The sequence below is a fragment of the Chanodichthys erythropterus genome, chromosome 10 (genome assembly GCF_024489055.1).
Source record: "Chanodichthys erythropterus isolate Z2021 chromosome 10, ASM2448905v1, whole genome shotgun sequence".
NCBI classification, from domain to species: Eukaryota; Metazoa; Chordata; class Actinopteri; order Cypriniformes; family Xenocyprididae; genus Chanodichthys; species Chanodichthys erythropterus.
The window spans coordinates 59,128,782-59,151,496 of record NC_090230.1 but is presented as its reverse complement, the minus strand read 5'-3'; the positions used below and the strand labels follow the sequence as shown (position 1 = coordinate 59,151,496).

Genomic DNA, 22,715 nt, shown 5'->3' with positions numbered 1-22,715 from the left:
TTTTGGGGTTTCATTACCTCTAAGATTTTAAAACATCTTGGGACACTTTCTGAAGAATTGAAAAATTAAAACTACCAACCATCTGTGTCAAAAATGTCAGATATTTGCAAAGATTTAATCTGCCACAGTAAGAGATGGCTATATTCATAATCTATGGCAAAAATATTAAAGATATACTTAAAATATTATAGTGAAAAAAGTGAGGAACAAATAAAAGGTAAAAATGTTCCACATTACTCTTTGTACTGTTATAAAATAGTTTGATGAAATACAAGTAAATGTATTTCAATGTATTTCCAACCATTAGAAATCCAACCTTTTTTTGGATTGCAAAATATATGCACTAACAACTTACCATAATAGCTTTTGGAGCATTGCTGCCGCTCACTTCCACAGGGATATCATCATATTTGTTAAAATTAATGCCTGTGGCAAACTGGGAAAATATGGAATTTTCGTCTTCTGGAGGGGGAGGCGGCACATAGACAACCTTAGGTCCTACAAGATAAACAGGATGTTATTTCATTTTGGATATAAAACAAGGCTGCAGCAATGACTTCAGAGTTCCTACACATTTTCCATTTCAAAATTTCCATGCCATTTTTCAGACCACATTTAACAAATGGTTTTAAAACCCATGTGTTAACATGTTACATTCAGATTATGCATACTATTATGTTGCCAAATAATTGCTGGAATATTGTAGCTAGGTACTGTAGCTTATATAAGTTGAAAAACCAAGATCAATTCAATCAGCAGCATTTTATTAAAACTACAAATGATAAACTGCAGAATTACGTTTGATATGTATAAGACTGATAACGGACTGTGTGGAACAAGAGGGGGCTACTCTGAGAAAACACAGGAAATTAATTTGAATTATCTTGCAAATTAGCATCCCCGTCCGAGACAAAAGATCACTGATCATCTCAGTATTGTGCCAATTTACATCTCATTCCTTTCACCAATCTCTCACATCTCACACGTTGAAATGACCTGAAATTCACCCAAAATCTACATGGTTTTATGTGAACAATTATCATACAACACTATAAATATTTGGTATCATTTGAAATGTCTCAGCGTGACTGGTACAAATGTCTCATTCCCACAGAAGTAAACCAAAAGGTAAAGGTTTGAAGAGGAGGGCGGATCATCTTGGTCTTTCATGCAAATTACCTTCTATCCTCAAAAGGTGTAAACTACCCAGGGGTGCGTTTCCCAAAGCGAACTATGGTCGCAAGTTCCGTCGTTACCAATAGAGTTCAGTGGGACTTACGACCATAATTGGCTAATGATGCTTTCGGGAAACGCATCCCAGGTTTGGACTTGAGTAACGCAAATTCCCATTATTAGCACGTTTCCATCTGAAAGATTTCTAGCTTGGTCTGAGTATTTAAAGAGATATTGCAGGAGGCTCAAGGTGCGATTCTGTAACCAGGTCAGCCCGCAATGCTGTGTCCTTCAGACACTCCGTATCTTTCTGATGTCAGGTATTTGTCTTTTTCTTTGTCTTTTGTCCTAATTCTGAGCATTTGATGTTTTGTATCGATTATCTTTGAATTGATTATGTAATTGGCATGATACATTTACCCGACTAATAAACTGTTACATTTGATTTTATTCTGACTTTGAAATTGACTAAAGTAGATTAAGTGAAGACTTATTACAGCAAATTAGGGATGGGCATTTTTCCAAAATATTGTATTCAAATATTTGGGCTCGTAAAAAAATGAATATTTGACTAATAATTTTTTTTTTTATTCATAAAGATTTTATAACCATTTCTGAACAAGCTTACGATTAGGCAATATACACAACAAGCTTGCATTATATCTTAAGGTTTTCTTGTAGTTCAAAGCATTAAACAATGTGTGCAAACAAAAAAATATAAACAACAAGCATTTAAGCTCAAGAAGCACGAACGGGAAAAACACTAAAAGCAGACAGCGCCAGTTATCGTACATAATACACTCGAGTCAGTATACGGTTATTGTTTTCATATTGTTTCTCACGTTCATGTTGACAAAAACAATATCCACATGCTCGGGTGAGAAAACGAGCAGAGCTGACAGACACTGCAGAGACACAAAGATAACGATAATATATAACGTTGTGCCAAGTTTCTAACAGCAGCACTTTGTGTTTTCTGTTCGTAAATATGTCTCCCTCGATGAAATTAAAAGGAAGCAGCATATGTCTCAAAATCATTTTGCCATCAGATAAGTTATCTTCTTGGCTCACTCGGGGAAAACTTACAGCTGCGCTTACCTGTCGTGAACGTAGTGATGGACAGCCGTCTTTCCTTATTCGACAGGTGTTTAGATATCATGTGATTTCTCATTATGGTGGTGATATTATGATAACTCCGTTTCATTAATTAATTTGATCATAAGTAATTCCATTTTGTAAGATCATTTTCATCCAAGTAATTCCAAACTTTGTGAGGCAGAAGACAATATTTTGTGACGATCACATAAAATAAACTTAAACGCTCCACAGCGCCACCCGGTGCATTTAGTTATAATTGCTTAGGATTTAACATGGATTCACTACATTTACAGCCAGCAAAGCACATAGTAAAATACGAATAGTATTTTTATTTTTTCGAATATTACAGGTCGAATATTGTGCACGCCCCTACAGCAAATCTGCGTCCAGGGTTAAGTACATACTAGATATCATGTTAGTGGAACACAGAGCACATCAGGTGAGATTCTAGTTATGCAGTCGCTTATAGGGGGCTTCATGGGTACCTTTTAACAATAGCAAGCATGGGCAGCATTGTTAAAATTGTTTTAGCCATAATCTCCGATTACCCTTTGAGCTTTAACTAAGTTGTTATATAGGTGACTGTAGGGGGATACATTCGTACCTTTTAACAATGGACAGCATTGTTAAATTGCTACACATTTTCCATTTAGCCATAACCTCTGACTAATATATACGTTTTACGATTATGTCACAGATTACATGCATTTAGAAAACATTACTTTCAAAATAATGGCAGGATAGGCCATACAGTATAATAAAGTTTGCTATGCTATAAATTTACTGATGAAATTATCTGGTATTGTCAATTTCTCACCCATAAAGTATTCAGCCATACGGTTTGAGCATGCTCATTCATTTTTACAGTTTTTTTTTTTCCATACTGTCCAGATCTAGAAATGACAAATCAAATTCCATACAGCGAAATAAAATCTTCGACTTGCACTGAAAGCAAATTCGACCCACCTGCATTTTCACCTGCTTCTTGATCTACCTTGTCTGCTGTTGAGACTGGACAATCGAGGGGGGAAGAGCAAGAAAACCAGCAAGTTAAAGCAGCAATTTACAACATACTATTTACTATGAATACAGTAAATTACCCTTGGAAAACACTTCCTCATTCTGGCCTCTGAAACCTAGACAGAGCCATTAAAGAAAGTTCAGTTGAACCCCCAAGAGCCACTTGACAAATCAATCAGGTACCATTTAAAAACAGATGAATTTTAACATATCACCTCCTCTTCCAAAGCCTCTTTTCCCAGTCTCTTCATCACCACCTTGAGAGATAGAGATAAATATTAAAATTAAATTACAGTATTCGACTGTGGTTGGTCAAAGGCAGCAGTATGTATATTGAGAACTACACTGTATAAATTTAGCATTGCCTCAGGCAATCTACTTCCTACAATGCTTTGCTAGCTGCATGTTTCATAGCTTCCTGCCATCTTACATTACCACAATTGAAATTAATTTCTTTCAAAAACTAACCATCCCGAAAACCACCACGGAAACCACCGCGGCCTCTTCCTCGGCCTTCACCTCCTTTCCAACCTGCAACAAATAGATGGGCTCCATGAAACAATGAAACAAGAGTCATAAAAACATGTTATTCAAAATAAATATTACCTTCATCATTGCCATTTTCATCAGTGTCTGGAAGATAAACAAAAACATGAAAAAAATTCTTATACATTTGTGCGCACACACACACAGATGAAAATAAAAATTGATTACCTCTTCCAAAGCCTCTTCTTCCAGTCTCTTCATCACCACCTTAAAAATGAGACATTAAAATAAATTTGCACATTACACAGGTCGACTGTGACTGCTCAAAGGAAGTGTTTTGTGGTCAACTGTGTATAATGACCACTAAACGACATAGTTTGTTGCCCCAGGCAACCAAATTCTTACATAGCTGCGCATATTTCTTGTCATCTCTTTTTGCCATTCTCTCACAAATAATTCAAATTCATTTATTCAAACCACCAACCATCACGGAAACCACCACGAAAACCACCACGGAAACCACCGCGGCCTCTTCCTCTGCTTTCACCTCCTTTCCAACCTGCAACAAATAGATGGGCTTAATGAAACAATGATCAAGAGTCATAAAATCATGTCTGTTATTTGAAAGAAATAATTACCCTCATCATTGCCATTTTCATCAGTTTCTGGAAGAGAGCACAAGAGAATTTATGTAAAAATTCTCAAATTTATACAAACACCACAGCTTTGAATATTGCAAGTGTCTGTAGATGCTCAAGACGCCAAAAACAACTTATTTAGAAAGATAACACTGGCTGCTATGAATGCCAGTGAAGCATGGATGTCTCTGCCAAGAAAAGTGCTTGTCTTGAAAAATAACAATTGTTATATTATGGTAGATAAAACATTTCACACAACCTATGTGAGTCATGTGATCATAAATGGTTAATTACTCCAGTGAAGTGATAGTCACATACACCCTTTGCTAACATCCTTGTGGCAGGGCAATTCGCAAAGGAGTTGTGTCACTCACTTTAATTTGAAAATGACCCTTTGGGTGGCATCCCTTCCCACACTGTCCTTGAAGGTCACAAAAACAACGTTTGGAATTTGACTTGGTTTCGCATTCATAATGTCTGTTACAATACATTTTCCACTGTAAAACTGAAAATGTAATCGATAAAAAATAAAAAAAAACTCTTTTAAATTACATCTGTCCAAAAAGGGTTGAGAACCACCGTTCTAAAATATACCCAAAATCCTATCTTCCAAAGACTCGTCAGCACACCACGCAAAACGATTGCCAAGCAGAGCATTTATGCGGAAAAGCCACTCATGACTTTTTTCAAAGACAGCTATTCTAGTCATTGTATATACTTGTATTCCTGTGTAACAACCAAAACTGACTGACAGCATCAATACCAGATTTCTGTTAAGTGGGATCAGAGATGACGAATGCAGAATCACCTGATTTAAAGGTATTCCTGAAGCCGCCTCTCCCTCCTCGGGATCCTCCCCTGCCTCCTAAAAATACCAGATAAGCAATGCCTTATCAGCATGGTTAAGAGCATTGACACTATGCAAGCACAAACAACTTTAGATTTAAACTCAGTAAATGTAACCGAATCCATAGTTTTTAAAAAATGTTCAGGCATTTTAAAAATGTAGTTTTGTACATCCCTAACCAGGGTTGCTGATGAAACTAGGGCTGCAACTAACGATTATTTTGATAGATTAGTTGGCCGATTATTTTTTTCGATTAATCGGATAAAAATCCTCATTTTATTGATTTTTGTTTTGGACAACACACACACATTGCACACAAATGTGCCAATTGAATGCTATTAAATACAGTGAATACAGTGCTAAATTTATTAGACTACCTGTCAAAGAGAACAAATATTTTATGAATCTATCAAAACTTGTTTAAAACTAAAAATGTTATTGCTAGGGTGTAAGAAAATATCGATACACATGAATATCACGATATTATGTTTGGCGATACTGTATTGATTCTCATAAACACTATCAATATTTTTTTACGTACAAAAAGAGAGAGGGGCGTTCGACAGAATATTTAATATGTACTGCACGTTTTCCTCTCAGTAACAAAATAAACAAAATTGACAGTGGTGGCAGCAGAAAGCATTTGATCAAAGCAATGTGGATATGGTTGCACCAGCTCTGCAGTTCAGTACTTAAAAAAAGCACATTATACAGTAGACTGCTTTAAAGCAAACAGTTTTACAATATTAAATATAAAACAAATATAAAACACAAAATAGTGATTAGTAATATAATGCAAATGATACTGTATTGATTAAATAAAATAAAGTTGCTTGTCAGGTTTTATGCATATGGTTGTGTTTTTTATGGCCGTTTTTCAACAAAAAAAAAAAAAAAAAAAAAAAAAAAAAAAAAACAACCCCGCAATATAATCGCCAGATTCTTGGCAATACACAGCCCTATTACTAGGCAAATAAACTGAAAAAACTAAATAGTCATTCACACATAATATCCAAAAAAACTGTCATTGACTGTAATTGGGCATATGGAGAGAAGAAAAAAAAGTGGTTTACTTTTTTTTCTTCTGCCTTTCTTGTAAAACAGTAAAATCGAAAATTCATGGTAATTCATGGTCATTTGGTAATCACCAATACTGATAGTTTAGGATAACTGTGGCAGAAACCTTACATTGGGTGGCAGAGGTCTAATAAATTTGTTAAGCACTGTATATTGTGAATATAGTCTAAATCTCCACATTAAAAATTAAGATAGTAATAAAGATGGTAAAGAAATACAATCTCAGTGTAAACCAACAGGCAAGATAAATGTTCTGCAGGAACACACATTCACTCTAGACACCGTCATTTCTTTATCCTGTAAGTAGGCTATAAGAAACATCTTATATTTACACGTTATCCCTTTACAGTTACTACTCTCATAATACACTTGAATGACATGTTGATTTTTAAATCTAAATTTAACTTTAGACAACAATTTCAGCAACAACAGTATTTTTGCACTGAATATCCCCCTCTACCACATTCTGTCTGACGTGGGTGCGCGCGCCGGCGCTCATTCAGTAAAGTTTGAAGTTTAACGCAGACTGTCAGGATGAGCCTTTATGCAAAATGGAAATGCTCATGTGAATTTGTAACATACAGATAAGGATGCATAACCTGATATTGCTGAGTTCAACATGTTCCTGGGACATTTTTGTTGATCCTGGAACAACATTCAAATCAACCAGATTGAGGGACAAGTTTACAGATTATGTGAAATGATTAAAGTTTAGACTTAAAATCATGAATTTGGTGCTTCTAAAGTGTTATTCATCCATTATTTCCCTCTGTTTTTTGGGATAACTTATGGGTAGGGTTAGGCGTAGGAATAGACATGACTAATCGATGAGAATCGTTGTCGATGATTTATATTATTGATTTTATCGAATAGTTGTTGCAGCCCTAGATGAAACGTTGTCTGTGTGAATGCTTTTGCAGTTGCGCTTTATTATTTAGTACAAGTTACCCTACTCACCTCTGCCTCTGAATCCATCACCAGAACTCGTCCTCCATGAGCTGCCTTCGCTATCTACAAACACAATAGCTCACCTTAGACAAGCTCTGATCTGAATTCTTGTAAACATTGTAGTTCAAAATCATAATAGCATCTGATATGGGATTTTAAAGGAGCTCACTTTCAAATGAAAATTACCCAAGTTTTACTCACCCTCAAGCCATTCTAGGTGTAAATGACTTCTTTCTGGTGAACAATCGGAGAAATATTAATATCCTGACGCATCTGAGCTTTATAATGGCAGTAAACAGGGGTCACGAGTATGAGTTGAAGAAAGCGCTTCCATCCACATCCATCCATCATAAACATGTACTCCACACGGCTCCAGGGGTTAATAAAGGCCTTCTGAAGCGAAGCGATGCATTGCAAGTTACAAAGAAAGCGTAAACTAGCGATGTGTCAGTTACACTTTTTCCGCAAGTTGAATAGGGAAGGCGTAGGGCGTAGCATAAGCTTTTTGAACTGCACAAGTTTTACACTTTCTTCATACGTTGAATACAGAAGGCGGTCTGGTGGAAGCTAGATATTTTACTTCATAGCTTAAATAAGAATATTTCCGCTTCGCTCCAGAAGGCCTTTATTAACCCCCCGGTGCCGTGTGATATACATTTATGATGGATTGATGGATGTGAATGGAGACACCTTCAGCTCTTACTTGTTGATCCTCACTCACTATCATTACACAGCTTAGATGCATCAGGATATTTATTAATATTTCTCCGACTGTGTTCATCTGAAAGAAGAAAGTCATATACACATAGGATGACTTGAGGGCGAGAAAAGCTTGGGCTAATTTTCACTTGAAAGCGAACTAATCCTTTAAATATCCCTAATGAGAACTGTGTATACAAATGATTGCTTCTAATATTTTTGTAAAAACAGGGCTCCAGACAAAAAAAAAAAAAAAAAAAAAAAAAAAAAAAGGTGGCAAAAGGAAATCAGGATCAGACTTGCATTAATCAGAATCTTGTTTCTTACAATCTTTTAGATGCTTTTATTGTTGTTGCACTGATGGTTGTACTCTCCCTCTCCTTATGTCAGTGTGGCATTTCATTTTTTTCCCCCCTAATAATATTGCAAAGTTATCATAAATCTGTTTTTGATAGGGTTAAAGGGATAGTTCAACCAAAAATGAAAATTCTGTCATTAATTAACTAACCCACATGTCATACCCACATGTCGTTCTACACCCGCAAGACTTTTGTTCATCTTCGGAACACAAATGAAAATTTTTATTCCCTCCATAGATAGCTACACAACTACCACTCTGATGCTTTAAAAAGTTCATAATGAGATTGTAAATCTAATTCATATGAATTGAGCAGTAGGACTGCACGATTATGACAAATCATAATAGTAGATTCCCTTGAAATTGTAATTGCGATTATTAATTATGATAATGATTTGCATTAAATGATGTATTGAATATCTTTATACCATTGTCTGAAGCAACTGCAAGCCATATTTTTGTATAAAAATGAAACAATCTGATTAGTTTTACAATATATCTTTATGAACTTTTTGACGCATCCAAGTGTCAGTTGCATAGCTGTCTATGAAGGAACAGAAATCTCTCAGATTATCAAAAAGATCTTCATTTGTGTTCTGAAGATGAATGAAAGTCTTACAGTTTGAAACGACACAAGGGTGAGTAAATGACAATTCAATTCTCATTTTGGGTGAACTAATGCTTTAATATGGGCTATTGAGTGTAGATTGATGTTAAAAAAAATGAAGTGCTATGAAACAGAAGTAGCAACATTTTCTTCCGTATAAGCTACCGGTCAAAATTTTGGAAACATTACTATTTTTTATGTTTTTGAATGAAGTCTCTTATGCTCATTAAGGCTGCATTTATTTAATAAATACAGAAAAAACAATATTGTGAAATATTACAATTTAAAATTATGGTTTTCCATTTTAATATACTTTAAAATATTTATTTCTGTGATGCAAAGCTGAATTTTCAGCATCATTACTCTAGTCTTCAGTATCACATGATCCTTCAGAAATCATTCTAATATAAGAAAGGATTGGAGAAGTCTTGAACATATCACTAGAGAAGTATGACATTGATTAAAAAAAAAATAAGGTAAAATAAATAATCTTTCACAAAAAGATCCATTACATGCATTTTGGAAAATAGGGGGTGACTACTGTTTTGAAAATATTTCTGCCTGTTTGTGAATGTTGAGAATTACAATTAGATCTCAAACTAATTTTTTTTTTAATTTTTAAGAATTTACTATCATCATTATTAATTTACCATTAATAAATTACCATTATTAGCCTAATTGATTAAAACACGTTGTGAATATGGGAAAAATAACTGCATTAATTTCTATGATTAATAATGAGACCCAGTGCAAGCTGTTTGGATACCGGTTTTTGATCCTGTCAGTAACATGTTTTTCTCAATTAGGATTGATCACAAATTGGGCATCACAGCTCACACTGCATTCACTGCTGCATGCAGGAAACTGACACACTTCACACTTGAAGATGACCATATAAAGACTTTTCCTGACTGTAATAAACAAGATTTTTAAAATTCTAACACATTTGTCACAATTACAAGCATTTCAGTTGTGGTCTGGAGTCCTGCAACACAAATTGCTTTCAAGATTCTAAAGCTGCTTCATACATACAGCCTTAGAGGAAAAAAAGGAGACAAACCTTCATTGTTTGACTTCTCATTTCCTGCACTTCCTACAAATGAAAAGCATCTTGTGAACACAATGTACACTATGCAGCTTATGAGCGCATTATATATAAGTTACCATCCATGTTTCTAGTCAACAGCTAGGGCTGGGCGATAAGAGTTCGATACATTTTTGAAAATGTTTATGCACCAAAAATGAACAAAACAGCGCTACTCATTAAATTGCACCATGCGGTCCATTTATCCGCTCGGCTCAAAGTTCAAAAGGCAGCATATCACGAGCATAATAGAGCAGATTTGTTTACTCACTGATCAGTCTCAGTAATGCTACCGCTAAACAGCGCTGTCAGATCCAGTGAGAAGCGCTTAAATTCAGCGAAGAACACATGTCTTGGTTATTTAAACTAGTTTAAAGCCAGATGAAACCGTGCTGACAAACAGGAGAAAGACTGTGTGCTACAGTCAGAAGGCTTTTCAATCTACAAGTCAACATCATTTACCATGGATTTACATGCTATGTGTGTGGTTTGAACTGTGATCATCATGATCTAAATGTATGCTACTATCAATGACCATTGGTTAATTTTAATAAAAAAAAATTTATTTAATAATTTTACCATATAAAAATTGTGGTTACAATTTTTAGAGATGCATGAACACAAATTTACATTTGCATCTCAACTCAAGCTGCTACTACGGTCAACTCAAGTTACTGTGCAGAAATGTGCATTTCTAAGAGTACATGTAATATTAATATTGCAGCCTACACTGCAAACTGTGCCAAAGATACATGCCATCAAAGCCAGGCAACACTTGTTACCTGACCTGAAACAATATCAACATTTTGTTAAAGGAAAAATGACTGGAAAAGTGTAAATAATTAAAAAACCTCAAGTGTTTGTCATTTTCTGGCAATAAAGGATAGTTTAAAACCACAATCAACGGTCCGGTTTATACAACTTCCAATAGGAGCAAAAATCTGCTTTTAAACTTGAAAGAAATAAAGATTTGATACTTATTGTGATAATCATCATTAGACAGATATGAAAAGTTATACTGTGATAATTGTTTGGGTAATATTGCCCAGCCTTATCTGCAGCTGTGAAAACTCAAAACAATGCTATTGTCAATCACTGACATCAATGACTCCTGTATTCCATACACACACACACGATAATTTATATGTGTATTTGCAGTTGTCTGGAAAAAAGCACTTCAACAAATGATATGTACAAAAATGGGGCTCATATGTGAGTCAACCTTTATAGAAGCTCTTGAATCCTCCATCAGTACCACTAGAGCCCAGACCTGTAAGTAAAAATAGGTAATACATCTGACATTTAATCATACATTTAGGATGTACTCACACTAGGCTATCTGAACCATGCTTGAGCGCGTCTGATCCCCAAAGTCAGGTTCATTTGACTTGTGCGATTGCTCAGTACCGTTCTCGGGCATGGTTCGTTTAACCGTCCCTGGCCCCCCTTGGAAGAGATGGAGCATTTTTCCAAAATATTGTATTTGAATATTTGGGCTCGTAAAACAACAAATATTCAAATATTCGTTTATTTAAATTATGTTAAATGAGAAAGACTTTTTTTATATATTCATCAAGATTTTGTAACCATTTCTGAACAAGCTTACGATAAGGCAATATACACAAACTAAGGTTAAGGTTTTCTTTTAGTTCAAAGCATTAAACAATATGTGCAAACAAAAAATATAAAGAACAAGCATTTAAGCTCAAGCAGCGCGAGCGGGAAAAACACTAATAAAGCAGACAGCGCCAGTTATCGTACAAAACGTAACGTACATAATACTCAAGTCAGCATATGGTTATCGTGTTTATATTGTTTCACATGTTCATGTTGAGAAAAACAATATCCACATGCTCGGGTGAGAAAACGAGCTGCAGACGTTGCAGAGACACAAAGATAACGATTATACATAACGCTAAGCTAAGTTTCTAACAGCAGCACTTTGTTTTCTGTTCGTAAATATATATCCCTCGACGAAACTTAAAGTAAGCATACATCTCAAAATCATTTTGCTATCACATAAGTTATCATCTTGGCTTACTCGGGGATAACAGCTGCGCTTACCTGTCGTGAATGCAGTGATGAACTGCTGTCATTCCTTATTCGACAGGTGTTTAGATTTCATGCGCTTTCTCAATATGGTGGTGGTATTATGATAACTCTGTTTCATTAATTAATTTGATCAAAAGTAATTCTATTGTGTATGATAATTTTCATCCAAGTAATTCCAAACTTTGTGAGGCAGACGACAACATTATGTGACTATCAAAAGAAATAAACTTGTTAAACGCTCCACAGCACCACCCGGTGCATTTAGTTATAACTGCGAGTTTTAGTGCTTAGGATTTATCATGGATTCACTGCATTTATGGCCAGCAAAGCAACATAGTAAAATTCAAATAGTATTTTTATTTTTCAAATATTAATTACAGATCGAATATTCGACTATTTGTGCACACCCCTATTACAAAGTAAAGCTAAATATTTAAATCAAGATCAAAAACAGCTCCTTTTGATATTGTATTTGCAACTTCGGAGCAAGACATCGCACCATAGGCCCCGCACACTGGCGTTCAGTCACTTAATGGCTGACATTTGCCTACACTGAATGTGTATCACTGACACGGTCTACACCAATACAGTATACAGATGCACATTCAGTTTCTGATGTACTTCAGTTTGAAGGCCAATTTGGCATATTAGAGCAAATAAATTAGCTTGAAGAAAAAAAAATATATATATATATATATATGAAGAGTTAATTTGCAAAAAACGATAAACGCCATTTTTTAAAAAAATGAACTAAGTGCTGTGCATTATTCTCCATATATAGCACGTTATGTACCCTAAATCCATTTTGTCAGAAGAGCCGGTTTTGCCCACTTTCAGGCATCGCAAGTTCACGTTTTACAGCAGAAGCCGACAAGCGCCCTTGTTTGTGTACAGACAGAAACCAAGAAGTCCGTTTTAGCGAATCAGCGCGCAGTATTCAGGTCAGGTGACAAGGCTTCTAGTCACTTCAAAAAGACGCGCTAGCTGAGGGAAGTTTTATCAAAGCTCACTAAAAGTGATCGAGGATTTATGATTTCGACTCCTGTAAGTCCTTGTACACCATACACGACTTAGATGCTGAAAAACTGGTTGTCCTTTTGCTTGTGTGTGTGTGTGCGCGCGCGCACGTGCGTGTGTGGCTTAGTGCGTGTGTGTACTTGTGTGCCGATCTGTGTGTGTGTTTGAGAGAGAGAGCGTGCGCGTGTGTGTGTGTATGTGTGTGCCGATCTGTTTGTGTGTGTGCGTGTGTGTGTGTGTGTGCGCGCGTGGGTGGGTGTGTGTGTGCGTTTGTGTGCACATGTGTGTTTGAGAGTGTTTTAAATGCAATTACTTGGGTTTTGTTTAACTATGAAACATGAAATGTGGAGTTATCTGCTTTTGCTAAAAAACAAACTTTTAATATATATATAAAACATACTTTCAATGAATTTTAATTTTTTAATTTACCTGTATTTTTTAGAGTTATCATTACTTAATCAAAACAGCCCAACTGCAGTTTGATTGTTATTACTTGGAATGCACAATAAAAAAAACATGATTTGTGAGAATTCATAAAAATGGAGTTATCTGTTTTTGCAAATAAACTCTTCATATACATATATATATATATATATATATATATAAAACCGTTATTGGAATCGGCCAATTGGATCCAATACTTTGCATGTACTATTGTGTTATTGTTAAGCTTCACAAAAGGCACAAAAACATTAAAAAGCACCACAGAGTTTCTGTGCACTATATTTCAAGTGTTCTGAAGCCATTCCATAGTTTAATTTGAGGTACAGATAAATATTGAAGTCGTTAAATGCCTCCCTTTGCTGCGGCTGTCAGTCATTCTCAATTCAGCATTCAGACTGCATGTTGCATTTGGTTACGACAGTCAACACAATGAAACTCTCTCCAAGATAAATCAATGTTTCTATTATTACATTTAATCAAGATACCGGTAATACAAAAAAATCTTTGTGCTGTGAACTTTTCAATGCGGAGCGCTGCCGCTGCGTGCTGTGACTCCATGATGCTTCAAGCGCATCATTCTGCACACGGGATGCGCATAAGCACTTTTTGCCTCTGTATGGGAGCCGTTCATATTATAATACTTTTGCACAATGAAAGATTATTAATAGCATTTTTTTGTTCTGTCCTATCATATGTTGCTGCATCATTTTAATTTTTATATTTTAATTATAAGACATTTAATAGCTTCTGATTTCGTCCACATTTTCATATTTATTCACAGACTTATAGGATAAACAAATAGGCCTAGGCTATGCATTTATTTATATTATGAAAAAGTATTATTAAAAAAAAAGTTAGTCTGCGTAACTTTTTAGTTTTCATCTCAACACTTTGAGGATCGTGAGTGAACGCGATCATCTCTTCCTCTTTACTACTTTACAGAAGGAAATAAACATGAATATCAAAAAATATGTTGAAAGTTGCAGTAGCTTACCAAAATCTGTATTATGCATGTTCAATCAGTGTTGTAAACAATTCAAAAGCCATTCGTTGACCATAAACTTATAGTCAGCAGCAGCAAGAAAAATAAAACATTTTAAAACAAAACAGACTAAAAACTTAATTATGTAAGCATAAGTATTATAATATAATGTATAATAAAATGGACAAACTGGGTGTGTAATCAAATGCATCGTTTTCATTTTATTCTGTAGACTGCTGCCACACTGGAGCGCACTCACCACAAATTGGACAGGGGTAAGAATTACAGTTACAAGCAAATTCAGCCTCCGTAATCTGTCAAAATGACGGACAGGCTGCAGATTTTTTCCATCACAAAAAAAAAAAAAAAAAAATTCCATCAATGACAGAAAATTCGGTTAACGCGACCTTTGAGATTATATACACGCCACACTACCGCTGGTGACACTCAATGACCGCGGTGGCGCGGTTGTCATGCCAACCGTCACAGCCCTAAGCGAGGCACACAGTTTATTAGGTAATTTAGCACTTTTCTTTTACTATTACTTGAATATCGGATCAGTATCGGCCAATACTGAATCCCAGGTATCAGAATTGGTATCAGAAGCGAAAAAGGCAGATCAGTGCATCCCTACTACAAGGGAGGAAAAAAAAAAATAAATAAATAAAAAATAGGACTACACAAAATATATTTCACTGAAATAATTAACAGATTAACAAAACAAAAGAGGAAAACTGCATCAAGTAGGACTAGTACAGTCTACGCTCTCACATTGTATTTGTTTTTCTTTATTTTATTAAAATTTGTATCTTTATTTTATTAAATCCAATTGATCGTGCAGGCACCTCACTTGTACACAAATGCACCATCAGTTCTAGCGTCGCTAATTTCAGCCATTTATCAGCAAACTAAAATGCAGACCAAGTTAACACTGCTCAGTTTAACCAGTCGGGGTGCGCAACGGCCAACCAAACATTTTTGCCCATGTGAAGGATGATGTTTTACATGGATATTGAAACAAGAGTGAAATAGAAAGCCTTGTTTACACAATGAATAGTAGTTCAGCAAGCAATAAATGTTACAAACGTTTGGATTCCTCCCGAATGAGAGAGGTAGGCTATGTGAGCCCAATTCAGTTTTGCTTTAAATAAATTCTTTTCTGCTTTATAATGAATGCCACTATAGCCTAAATTTGTTTCAATTTATAATATATAGCTTACTTTTTCATTCTTGTTCCATTCTAAATAAAATAAAATTAAAGGATTTGTGGAGTGAGGTACTAAAATAACCAAATTTATATATATTATTAATGTTTGTAGGTAGGCCATTTAATCAGTGAAGCGGCATCACGTGTGCAAGTTTATTCATTTAATATCATCATTTACAGTAGTATTACTATGTTAAAACTACATCATATCGCTGGGATGATAATCCTCCGGTCTAAAGTGAATGCGTTTTTCAAAGATGTAGAAGTGAAGTCCCGTCTCTTCACCTGCAAAAACACACCCCGGCATGGAAGATAGTACCGTTCTTTTTCTTGTTAGTAAACCTCTGGACTCGATCCTGACAGGCTGGAGTTTGTGCAACCTCCACAAACAATAATTTACTACCAAGAACTACCAAAAACACACTGATTCACAACCGCCGTTACTGAATACCAAACTACTCTGCACTGAGTCAACAGAGCTCGGCGAACAACTCCCTCTCATGACATAAAATGATGTGATGCTGGGAAAAAAAAAAAAAAAAAAAATCTTTTTGACATGTGAATCGCCGACGCCCTGTCGGTGATTCAAAATCCTGCTGAGTGAAAAGTGTTCTGACTGAAAACTACATCGGCGATGACCGACAGCTAATGAGAGAGCAAGACACAGAGCATCAGGGAGGAGTTATAGACCACTCTTGTTGCAGAACATACAATCCTTGGTCCTCGCGTCTCCCCAACCAGGCCATCTTAAAAATATTCTTGTTTGCTGTAACCCGACCGACCCTTGTCAATTTAGGACCGACTTTAAGTCCGACCGACTTGCCGGTTGTAAATTTGCGTTAAGACAGACCAATTTTTTTTTTTTACTCTTCAAACAACTAATACAAAAGCAATTAATTATATTAATTATACATTAGTAAGTATTGTAAATATATAAATAGCCTAGGCCTACATACAAACTAAGGCTACGTTCTTTCTTTTAAATAAAAACCGTCATCTATGTTTACACTATTGGTTAACAGATGTCACACTATGGCCGGTGCGTTCGCTTCGTCTCAACCCGTTGAGAGACGAGACGTGCTGACAGATAAAATAATTACATGATTGTGATAGCCTACGTATATTTATCTGATTTCTTCAAGCCATCGTATTTACCATGTTTACTATGGTAATAGCGCGCATAGTCTTGGTGATCAGAATCCACATCGGATCACAGACATAAGTTATTTAAAACACTTGCTGCTGTCTGAAAGTTAGTTTTGAGCTAAAATGATTTTAAAAGTCTTTAATGCTGGTGTTAGCTGGTAACCTACATGTAATCATCGGCGCCTCCGTCTCCACACACAGATAAACTCCGCCTTTGTTCGTAACCACTCCCTCCTCAAGCCCGAGCTGGCCCGCTTTGGCCCAAGTTATTCGGCGGGCCGAAAAACCCGGGCCGTTGGCCCCGAGGAAGCCCCGATGAGGCACGATCAAGCCCCAGAAGTGACAGTGGAAACGCGACTGGCCCTGGCACGCACTAGCATGCCCGCTTCAGGCCCAACAGTGGAAACACGGCTGCGCCCGAAGGCACGGGTTGAAAGACCCAGTCAGTGACGTCACGATATGCTAATTTGTTTAAATTCATACCTACGTAATCACCATCACCAAATTTTTTTTTTTTTTTTTTACATTGAAACTTGAAAAAAAATATATAGACCAACCGACCGACCCTTTTTTTTTACTGTTACTGCAAACCAAAATATTTTTAAGGATGGCCCCATTTCCTCCTCCACATTTTCTTTTTCTTGTTTTCACTGCAAATCAGTAGCCTGGTAATACCAGACTCTGCTACTTCACTTTGCTTCGTAGACAGAGTCTGGAATGGCATAATAGAGAAGTGTTTTCTCTCTCGCTAGGGGGCGCTTGTCTGAAGTTTAAAATCATTGGTTACCCGTAAGCCAATCAAATACGTTTAGTTATGACGTATGTTATGCGCCTGTACAGCCGCATCGAAGCATAGACATCATGCATCGAACTCAAATCTATCCCTGCGTCTCAATCAGCTCCCTTGTTCCCTAGGTCGTGAATCAGTATATCATGAAAGTGAATGTGGCTGATTCCCTGATCAGTGCCCTGACTACTGAACTAGGGAGCTGATTGAGACACGGTATGATTGAACTTCCACTGTAAACCTCTTGTAAACACATGATAAAACAAATTTTTATCAAACACTCTTCTTGTTCTGGCTTCAGTTTGAAAAAGAGTTGAATGTTCTCCATAACAGAGCGAATTGCATCCCGTGTCTCGTTTCCCATTTCCGCGGTCGTTTCGGTTTTCGATTTCTCTAACCTACAATGTAAGACTCGGCGCTTAGCATCTACGTCACGGCTCTCAGCCCGCCCTCTGTTCGTTGATTGGCCCGGCTGTTTCCAGACCGGTGGCAAACAGAAAGCTCTGACGCTGTCTCAGACTGAGTACAGAAGCGAAATGAAATTGAGCGGAAGTAGGAAGTCTGACGTAGTCAGGCTAGCAAATCAGCGCACAGGCAATTCGTATTGCAAGCTTCTTGCGGGCTACCATTTTTAATAATCCCAGTCTCACATGAACTCCGGTCTTGCATGCATGATATTGCGTTGTTTCCTTGTCATGTCTTGCGTGTGTTTGGTTGTAAAACGTTTGCGTGCCAGACAGTTATCGGCGATTCTTCCTATTGTAAAGTCATCTAAAGAATCATGTAAAGAAAAGAACAGTGACCAGACTACTTTGAAAATTGTGCAGTCTGAACTCGGCTTAAGTACCAAAACTTGCAGTTATAACAATGCACCAGGTGGCACTGTGGAGCATGTTTAACAAGTTTATTTTATTTGATCGTCACAAAATGTTGGCGCCTGCCTCGCTATGTTTGGAATCACTTGGATGAAAATGGAATTACTTTTGATCAAATTAATTAATGAAACAGAGTTATCATAATATCACCACCATAATGAGAAAATCACATGAAATCTAAACACGTCGAATGAAGAAAGACCGCAGTTCATCACTGCATTCACGACAGGTAAGCGCAGCTGTAAGTTATCCCTGAGTGAGCCAAGAAGTTAACTTATCTGATAGCAAAATGAATTTGAGAAGGCCTATTCAAGTTTCGTCGAGGGAGTTATATTTACGAACAGAAAACAGTGCTGCTGTTAGAAACTTTGCTCAGCACACTGTTATGTATTATACTTATCTTTGTATCTATTCAACGTCTGTCAGAGCGGCTCGTTTTCTCTACCGAGCATGTGAATATTTTTCTCAACATGAACATGTGAAACAGTATAAACACGATAAGCATATACTGACTTGTTTTATGTAAGTTACGTTTTGTACGATAACTGGCGCTGTCTACTTTATTAGTGTTTTTCCCGCTCGCGCTGCTTGAGCTTAAATGCTTGTTCTTTATATTTTTTGTTTGCACATATTGTTTAATGCTTTGAACTAAAAGAAAACCTTAAACCTTAACCTTAGTTTGTTGTGTATATTGCCTTATCGTAAGCTTGTTCAGAAATACTTAAATATTGATAAATATAAAAAAAATACCATCCTTCTCTTTTAACATCATTTAAATAAATATTTGAATAGCCGTTTTATTTCCTATCCCAAATATTCGAATACAATATTTTGGAAAAATACCCATCCCTAATTTAAAATGTTTTAACCAGCAATATTCACTTTAAGTGGTAACTTAACAATGGTAACAATGGTGACACCAGAATAAAAATATTTATGATTCTGAACCTGAAAATACAGAATTATCCTATACATAATAATTAAAGCCCTTTTTTATTGGTAAAAATCAGACATTATGCATTATAAGGACCCACAAATATTGCCCCATTACTTTATTATACATTATATTCAACATTAAATATAATAGTTTAATGTATAACTGCTACTGAAACTATGTAAACTAATTTTTTTCTAATGCAGTAGTACTCTCACGGCCTCAATGCTGGCAATCATTGAATTTTTTTATTTTTATTTTTTTTTACACAAACAAACCCCCCGCACAGATTATACACTTACATAAAAATAAATCTAAAATGCTTTGAATCATCATACTGCCAAAAGGTGATTTAAATTATGCTTTCACTTCAAGGAGTGCTGCTTTAAATGTTTGTGCTTTCAATTTGAGGAGAGCCGCTCGAGCACACATGCGCTTCAGATGATCAGCTCTAAACGCAAAGCGTGTCAAAATGACTTCCAAAGTTTATTAGTTCATCCAAAAATTTAAATTCTATCTTCACTTACTCACGCTCAGAGCATCGTTGTAAATCTGTTCATCATATAAAGCCATCGTGTCTCCTCAGAAGACCTGGATATTGATTAGACCACAGATTTATTATTTTTACAATGCCTTTATGACCTTTTTTAGATCTTCTAAGGGAAACCTCAGGTTTCATAAATATATTCATTTGTGACTGGAAGATAAATGAAAACCATATAGTTTCGAAACAACATGAGGGTGAGTACATGACAGAATTTACATTTTTGGGTGAATTACACTATAAATACAGTAAGTCTTGGATAAAACTCAGCATCGCGCGTCTTATCGTTTTATATCGCGTGTCTTATCGTCATTTTTATATCGCGATATCTCGATACAAAAAAGTATCATTACACCCCTACATTTATACAGACATTTTGTCACCTATCATAAAAATAATTATAAAAATTAATCACATATGCCAGTGATTTACTCGTATTGTAGAGGGTTGCTGCTAAGCCTCACAATGAGAATGAGGCTGAATGAGATTGACAATTTAAAAAAAAAAAAACCTACCAAATCCTGAGTTACAGGATACAACAGGGCTCTGTAGAAAGATAAACAAGACACATTAATAAATTCACATTTATCATTGATAGCTAATGATATTCTATTCAGTTTGAGAGCGTTACAACCAGGTAACCGGTACAATTTATTTCCTATAGCGCAAAATGTAGAGCAGTGGCTCTGCAGCACCTCCTGAGGACATTTTGGACGTCATCCTTACCTGACATCCATCTCAGGCTTTGGAGAGTGTACTAGTTCCATCATAGGAGACTTTCAAAATGTACTTGTAGGTAGTGCATATCAAATTATATAGAGCTTAAAGGGTTAGTTCACCCAAAAATGAAAATTGTCATTAATTACTCACCCTCTCGTTCCAAACCCATAACACCTTCGGAACACAAATTAAGATATTTTTGATGAAATCTGAGAGCTCTGACTACTCCATAGACAGCAATTTAACTACCACTTTCAAGGCCCAGAAAGGTACTTAACACTAGAACTACCAAGGCAGTCATTTTGACCGTTTTAAAGATTTGCAATGTAATAACTTTGTTGAAATAAAACCCATATAACTACAGTTCCATGACTTTTCTTAAATTAATGTAAATTTTATTTTAACATTGTTATTTTATTAAAATTTCAAAACACAAAAGAGTTCTGAGTATTTCTACCTTGAATGGCCATAGCGGTCAATTTGACCGCACATATTGCAGGCGTATCTCCTCAGCGCTTTTTCCCGCGGTTAAAGATGTGCGTAGCTGTTGCCTAGCAACCTTTCTCTGGCAGTTTTGTATGCTTTTGATAAGCTAAAACTTAGCTTTACCGTCAAAATGGCAACAAGAAAGAAAATGACTGTCACTGAGGTTTTATCCTTGCTTGAGAACATTGATGATGCAGAGTCTGATGGAGGAGCAGAGAGCGATGTCTCTTGGTCTCTTGACAGTTCGTCTGACACTGATTCTGAGGTTCTGAGTCCTAATATAACAGAACTATTTATTCATTCTAGATTTCATTAGAGGCTGCATAAAATTGTTTCCGATTCGTGTGGTCCAAACATTTCCGATAATGCTAAAGCATTGTAAACTCCAAAAGTCAAAATGTATTGAATAAAGACAGATGTAATCATTTCCAAAATTCACAATATGTTTTTATCTAACGAAATATTCTGCTTCATTTTATATTTGTTGACATTTTGACTTTCAAAAACAACATTTTAACTGCGGTGAAAAACTTTGATCTCCAGCTTGCCGGATGCAAATTGCAGAAAGCAAATTGCGGCATGCACTTTTGTGGGAGGTCTAGTAGCTCTTACACAATAATATCACGAACATATTATATTATGTATGCTTAAATTACCCCACATTTTTCATTAAACATGACCATAGAAGCTTTGAAGTAAATATAACATGAAAAAAATGACATTCACTGCTGTCTGGTATGAACAGTCAAAATGACCGCTATTGGCAGTTCTAGTAGTTATGGAATTCCGGTAGTGCTAGTGTTAAGACATGGTTAAAACAGTCCACGTGACTGCAGTGGATCAACCTTCATTTTATAAAACGACAAGAATACTTTGTGCGCAAAAACAAAAATAAGACTTTATTCAACAATTTCGTCTCTTCTGTGTCATTCTACACTACTTACATTGCAGTGCTTCCAGGTTCTACATCAGAACGCCAGGTTGAACCACTGTAGTCACGATGACTACTTTAACCATGTCTTTAGTATCTTTCTGGGCCTTGAAAGTGGTAGTCAGAGAGCTCTCAGATTTCATCAAAAATATCTTAATTTGGGTTCTGAAGATGAACAAAGGTCTTGTGTGTTGGAACGAGATAAGGGTGATGACAATTACTGTCATCAATTAATGACAAGATTTTCAATTTTGGGTCAACTAACCCTTTAACGCCAAGCTCATGGCTCATTATGAACTGACGAAAAATGCCTTGCAAGTCACTATGAATTAGAGCGCTGCCAAATACGTAAATGTAAAACGTAGAAACTACTGGCAAACTTCAATTGCAATCAGCTCACACAGTAACAATAAATTTAACACGTCCAAATATAAAAGAACAATGACTAAAGTTCCCAGTACTGCTGAAGGAAGCAGAAGAGAACACGCGGCTTTCTATTCATCTCCGTTTAGAGATGAAGAAGCCTAAAAGGAAGAGTGTGGTCGACATTACCTG

The 22,715-nt window shown here is 36.1% G+C and overlaps 1 protein-coding gene across 1 annotated transcript in view; it reads right to left on the bottom strand.

Moving 5' to 3' along the window:
* Positions 1 to 22,715, bottom strand: part of ddx4 (DEAD (Asp-Glu-Ala-Asp) box polypeptide 4) — a 35,703-nt gene that overhangs the window by 12,460 nt on the left and 528 nt on the right. Inside the window, exons 2-17 of the mRNA XM_067395734.1 lie at positions 22,713 to 22,715; positions 20,539 to 20,569; positions 11,258 to 11,305; positions 10,012 to 10,044; positions 7,297 to 7,350; positions 5,224 to 5,280; positions 4,416 to 4,442; positions 4,262 to 4,336; positions 4,006 to 4,044; positions 3,898 to 3,924; positions 3,760 to 3,822; positions 3,671 to 3,673; positions 3,507 to 3,548; positions 3,372 to 3,407; positions 3,238 to 3,282; positions 356 to 498 (exon numbers count right to left, since the gene is read on the bottom strand). The exon at positions 22,713 to 22,715 is cut by the window's right edge and continues 67 nt beyond it. Coding sequence (XP_067251835.1) covers positions 356 to 498; positions 3,238 to 3,282; positions 3,372 to 3,407; positions 3,507 to 3,548; positions 3,671 to 3,673; positions 3,760 to 3,822; positions 3,898 to 3,924; positions 4,006 to 4,044; positions 4,262 to 4,336; positions 4,416 to 4,442; positions 5,224 to 5,280; positions 7,297 to 7,350; positions 10,012 to 10,044; positions 11,258 to 11,305; positions 20,539 to 20,569; positions 22,713 to 22,715 — 726 coding nt within the window. The remainder of the gene's footprint in view (positions 1 to 355; positions 499 to 3,237; positions 3,283 to 3,371; positions 3,408 to 3,506; positions 3,549 to 3,670; positions 3,674 to 3,759; positions 3,823 to 3,897; positions 3,925 to 4,005; positions 4,045 to 4,261; positions 4,337 to 4,415; positions 4,443 to 5,223; positions 5,281 to 7,296; positions 7,351 to 10,011; positions 10,045 to 11,257; positions 11,306 to 20,538; positions 20,570 to 22,712) is intronic.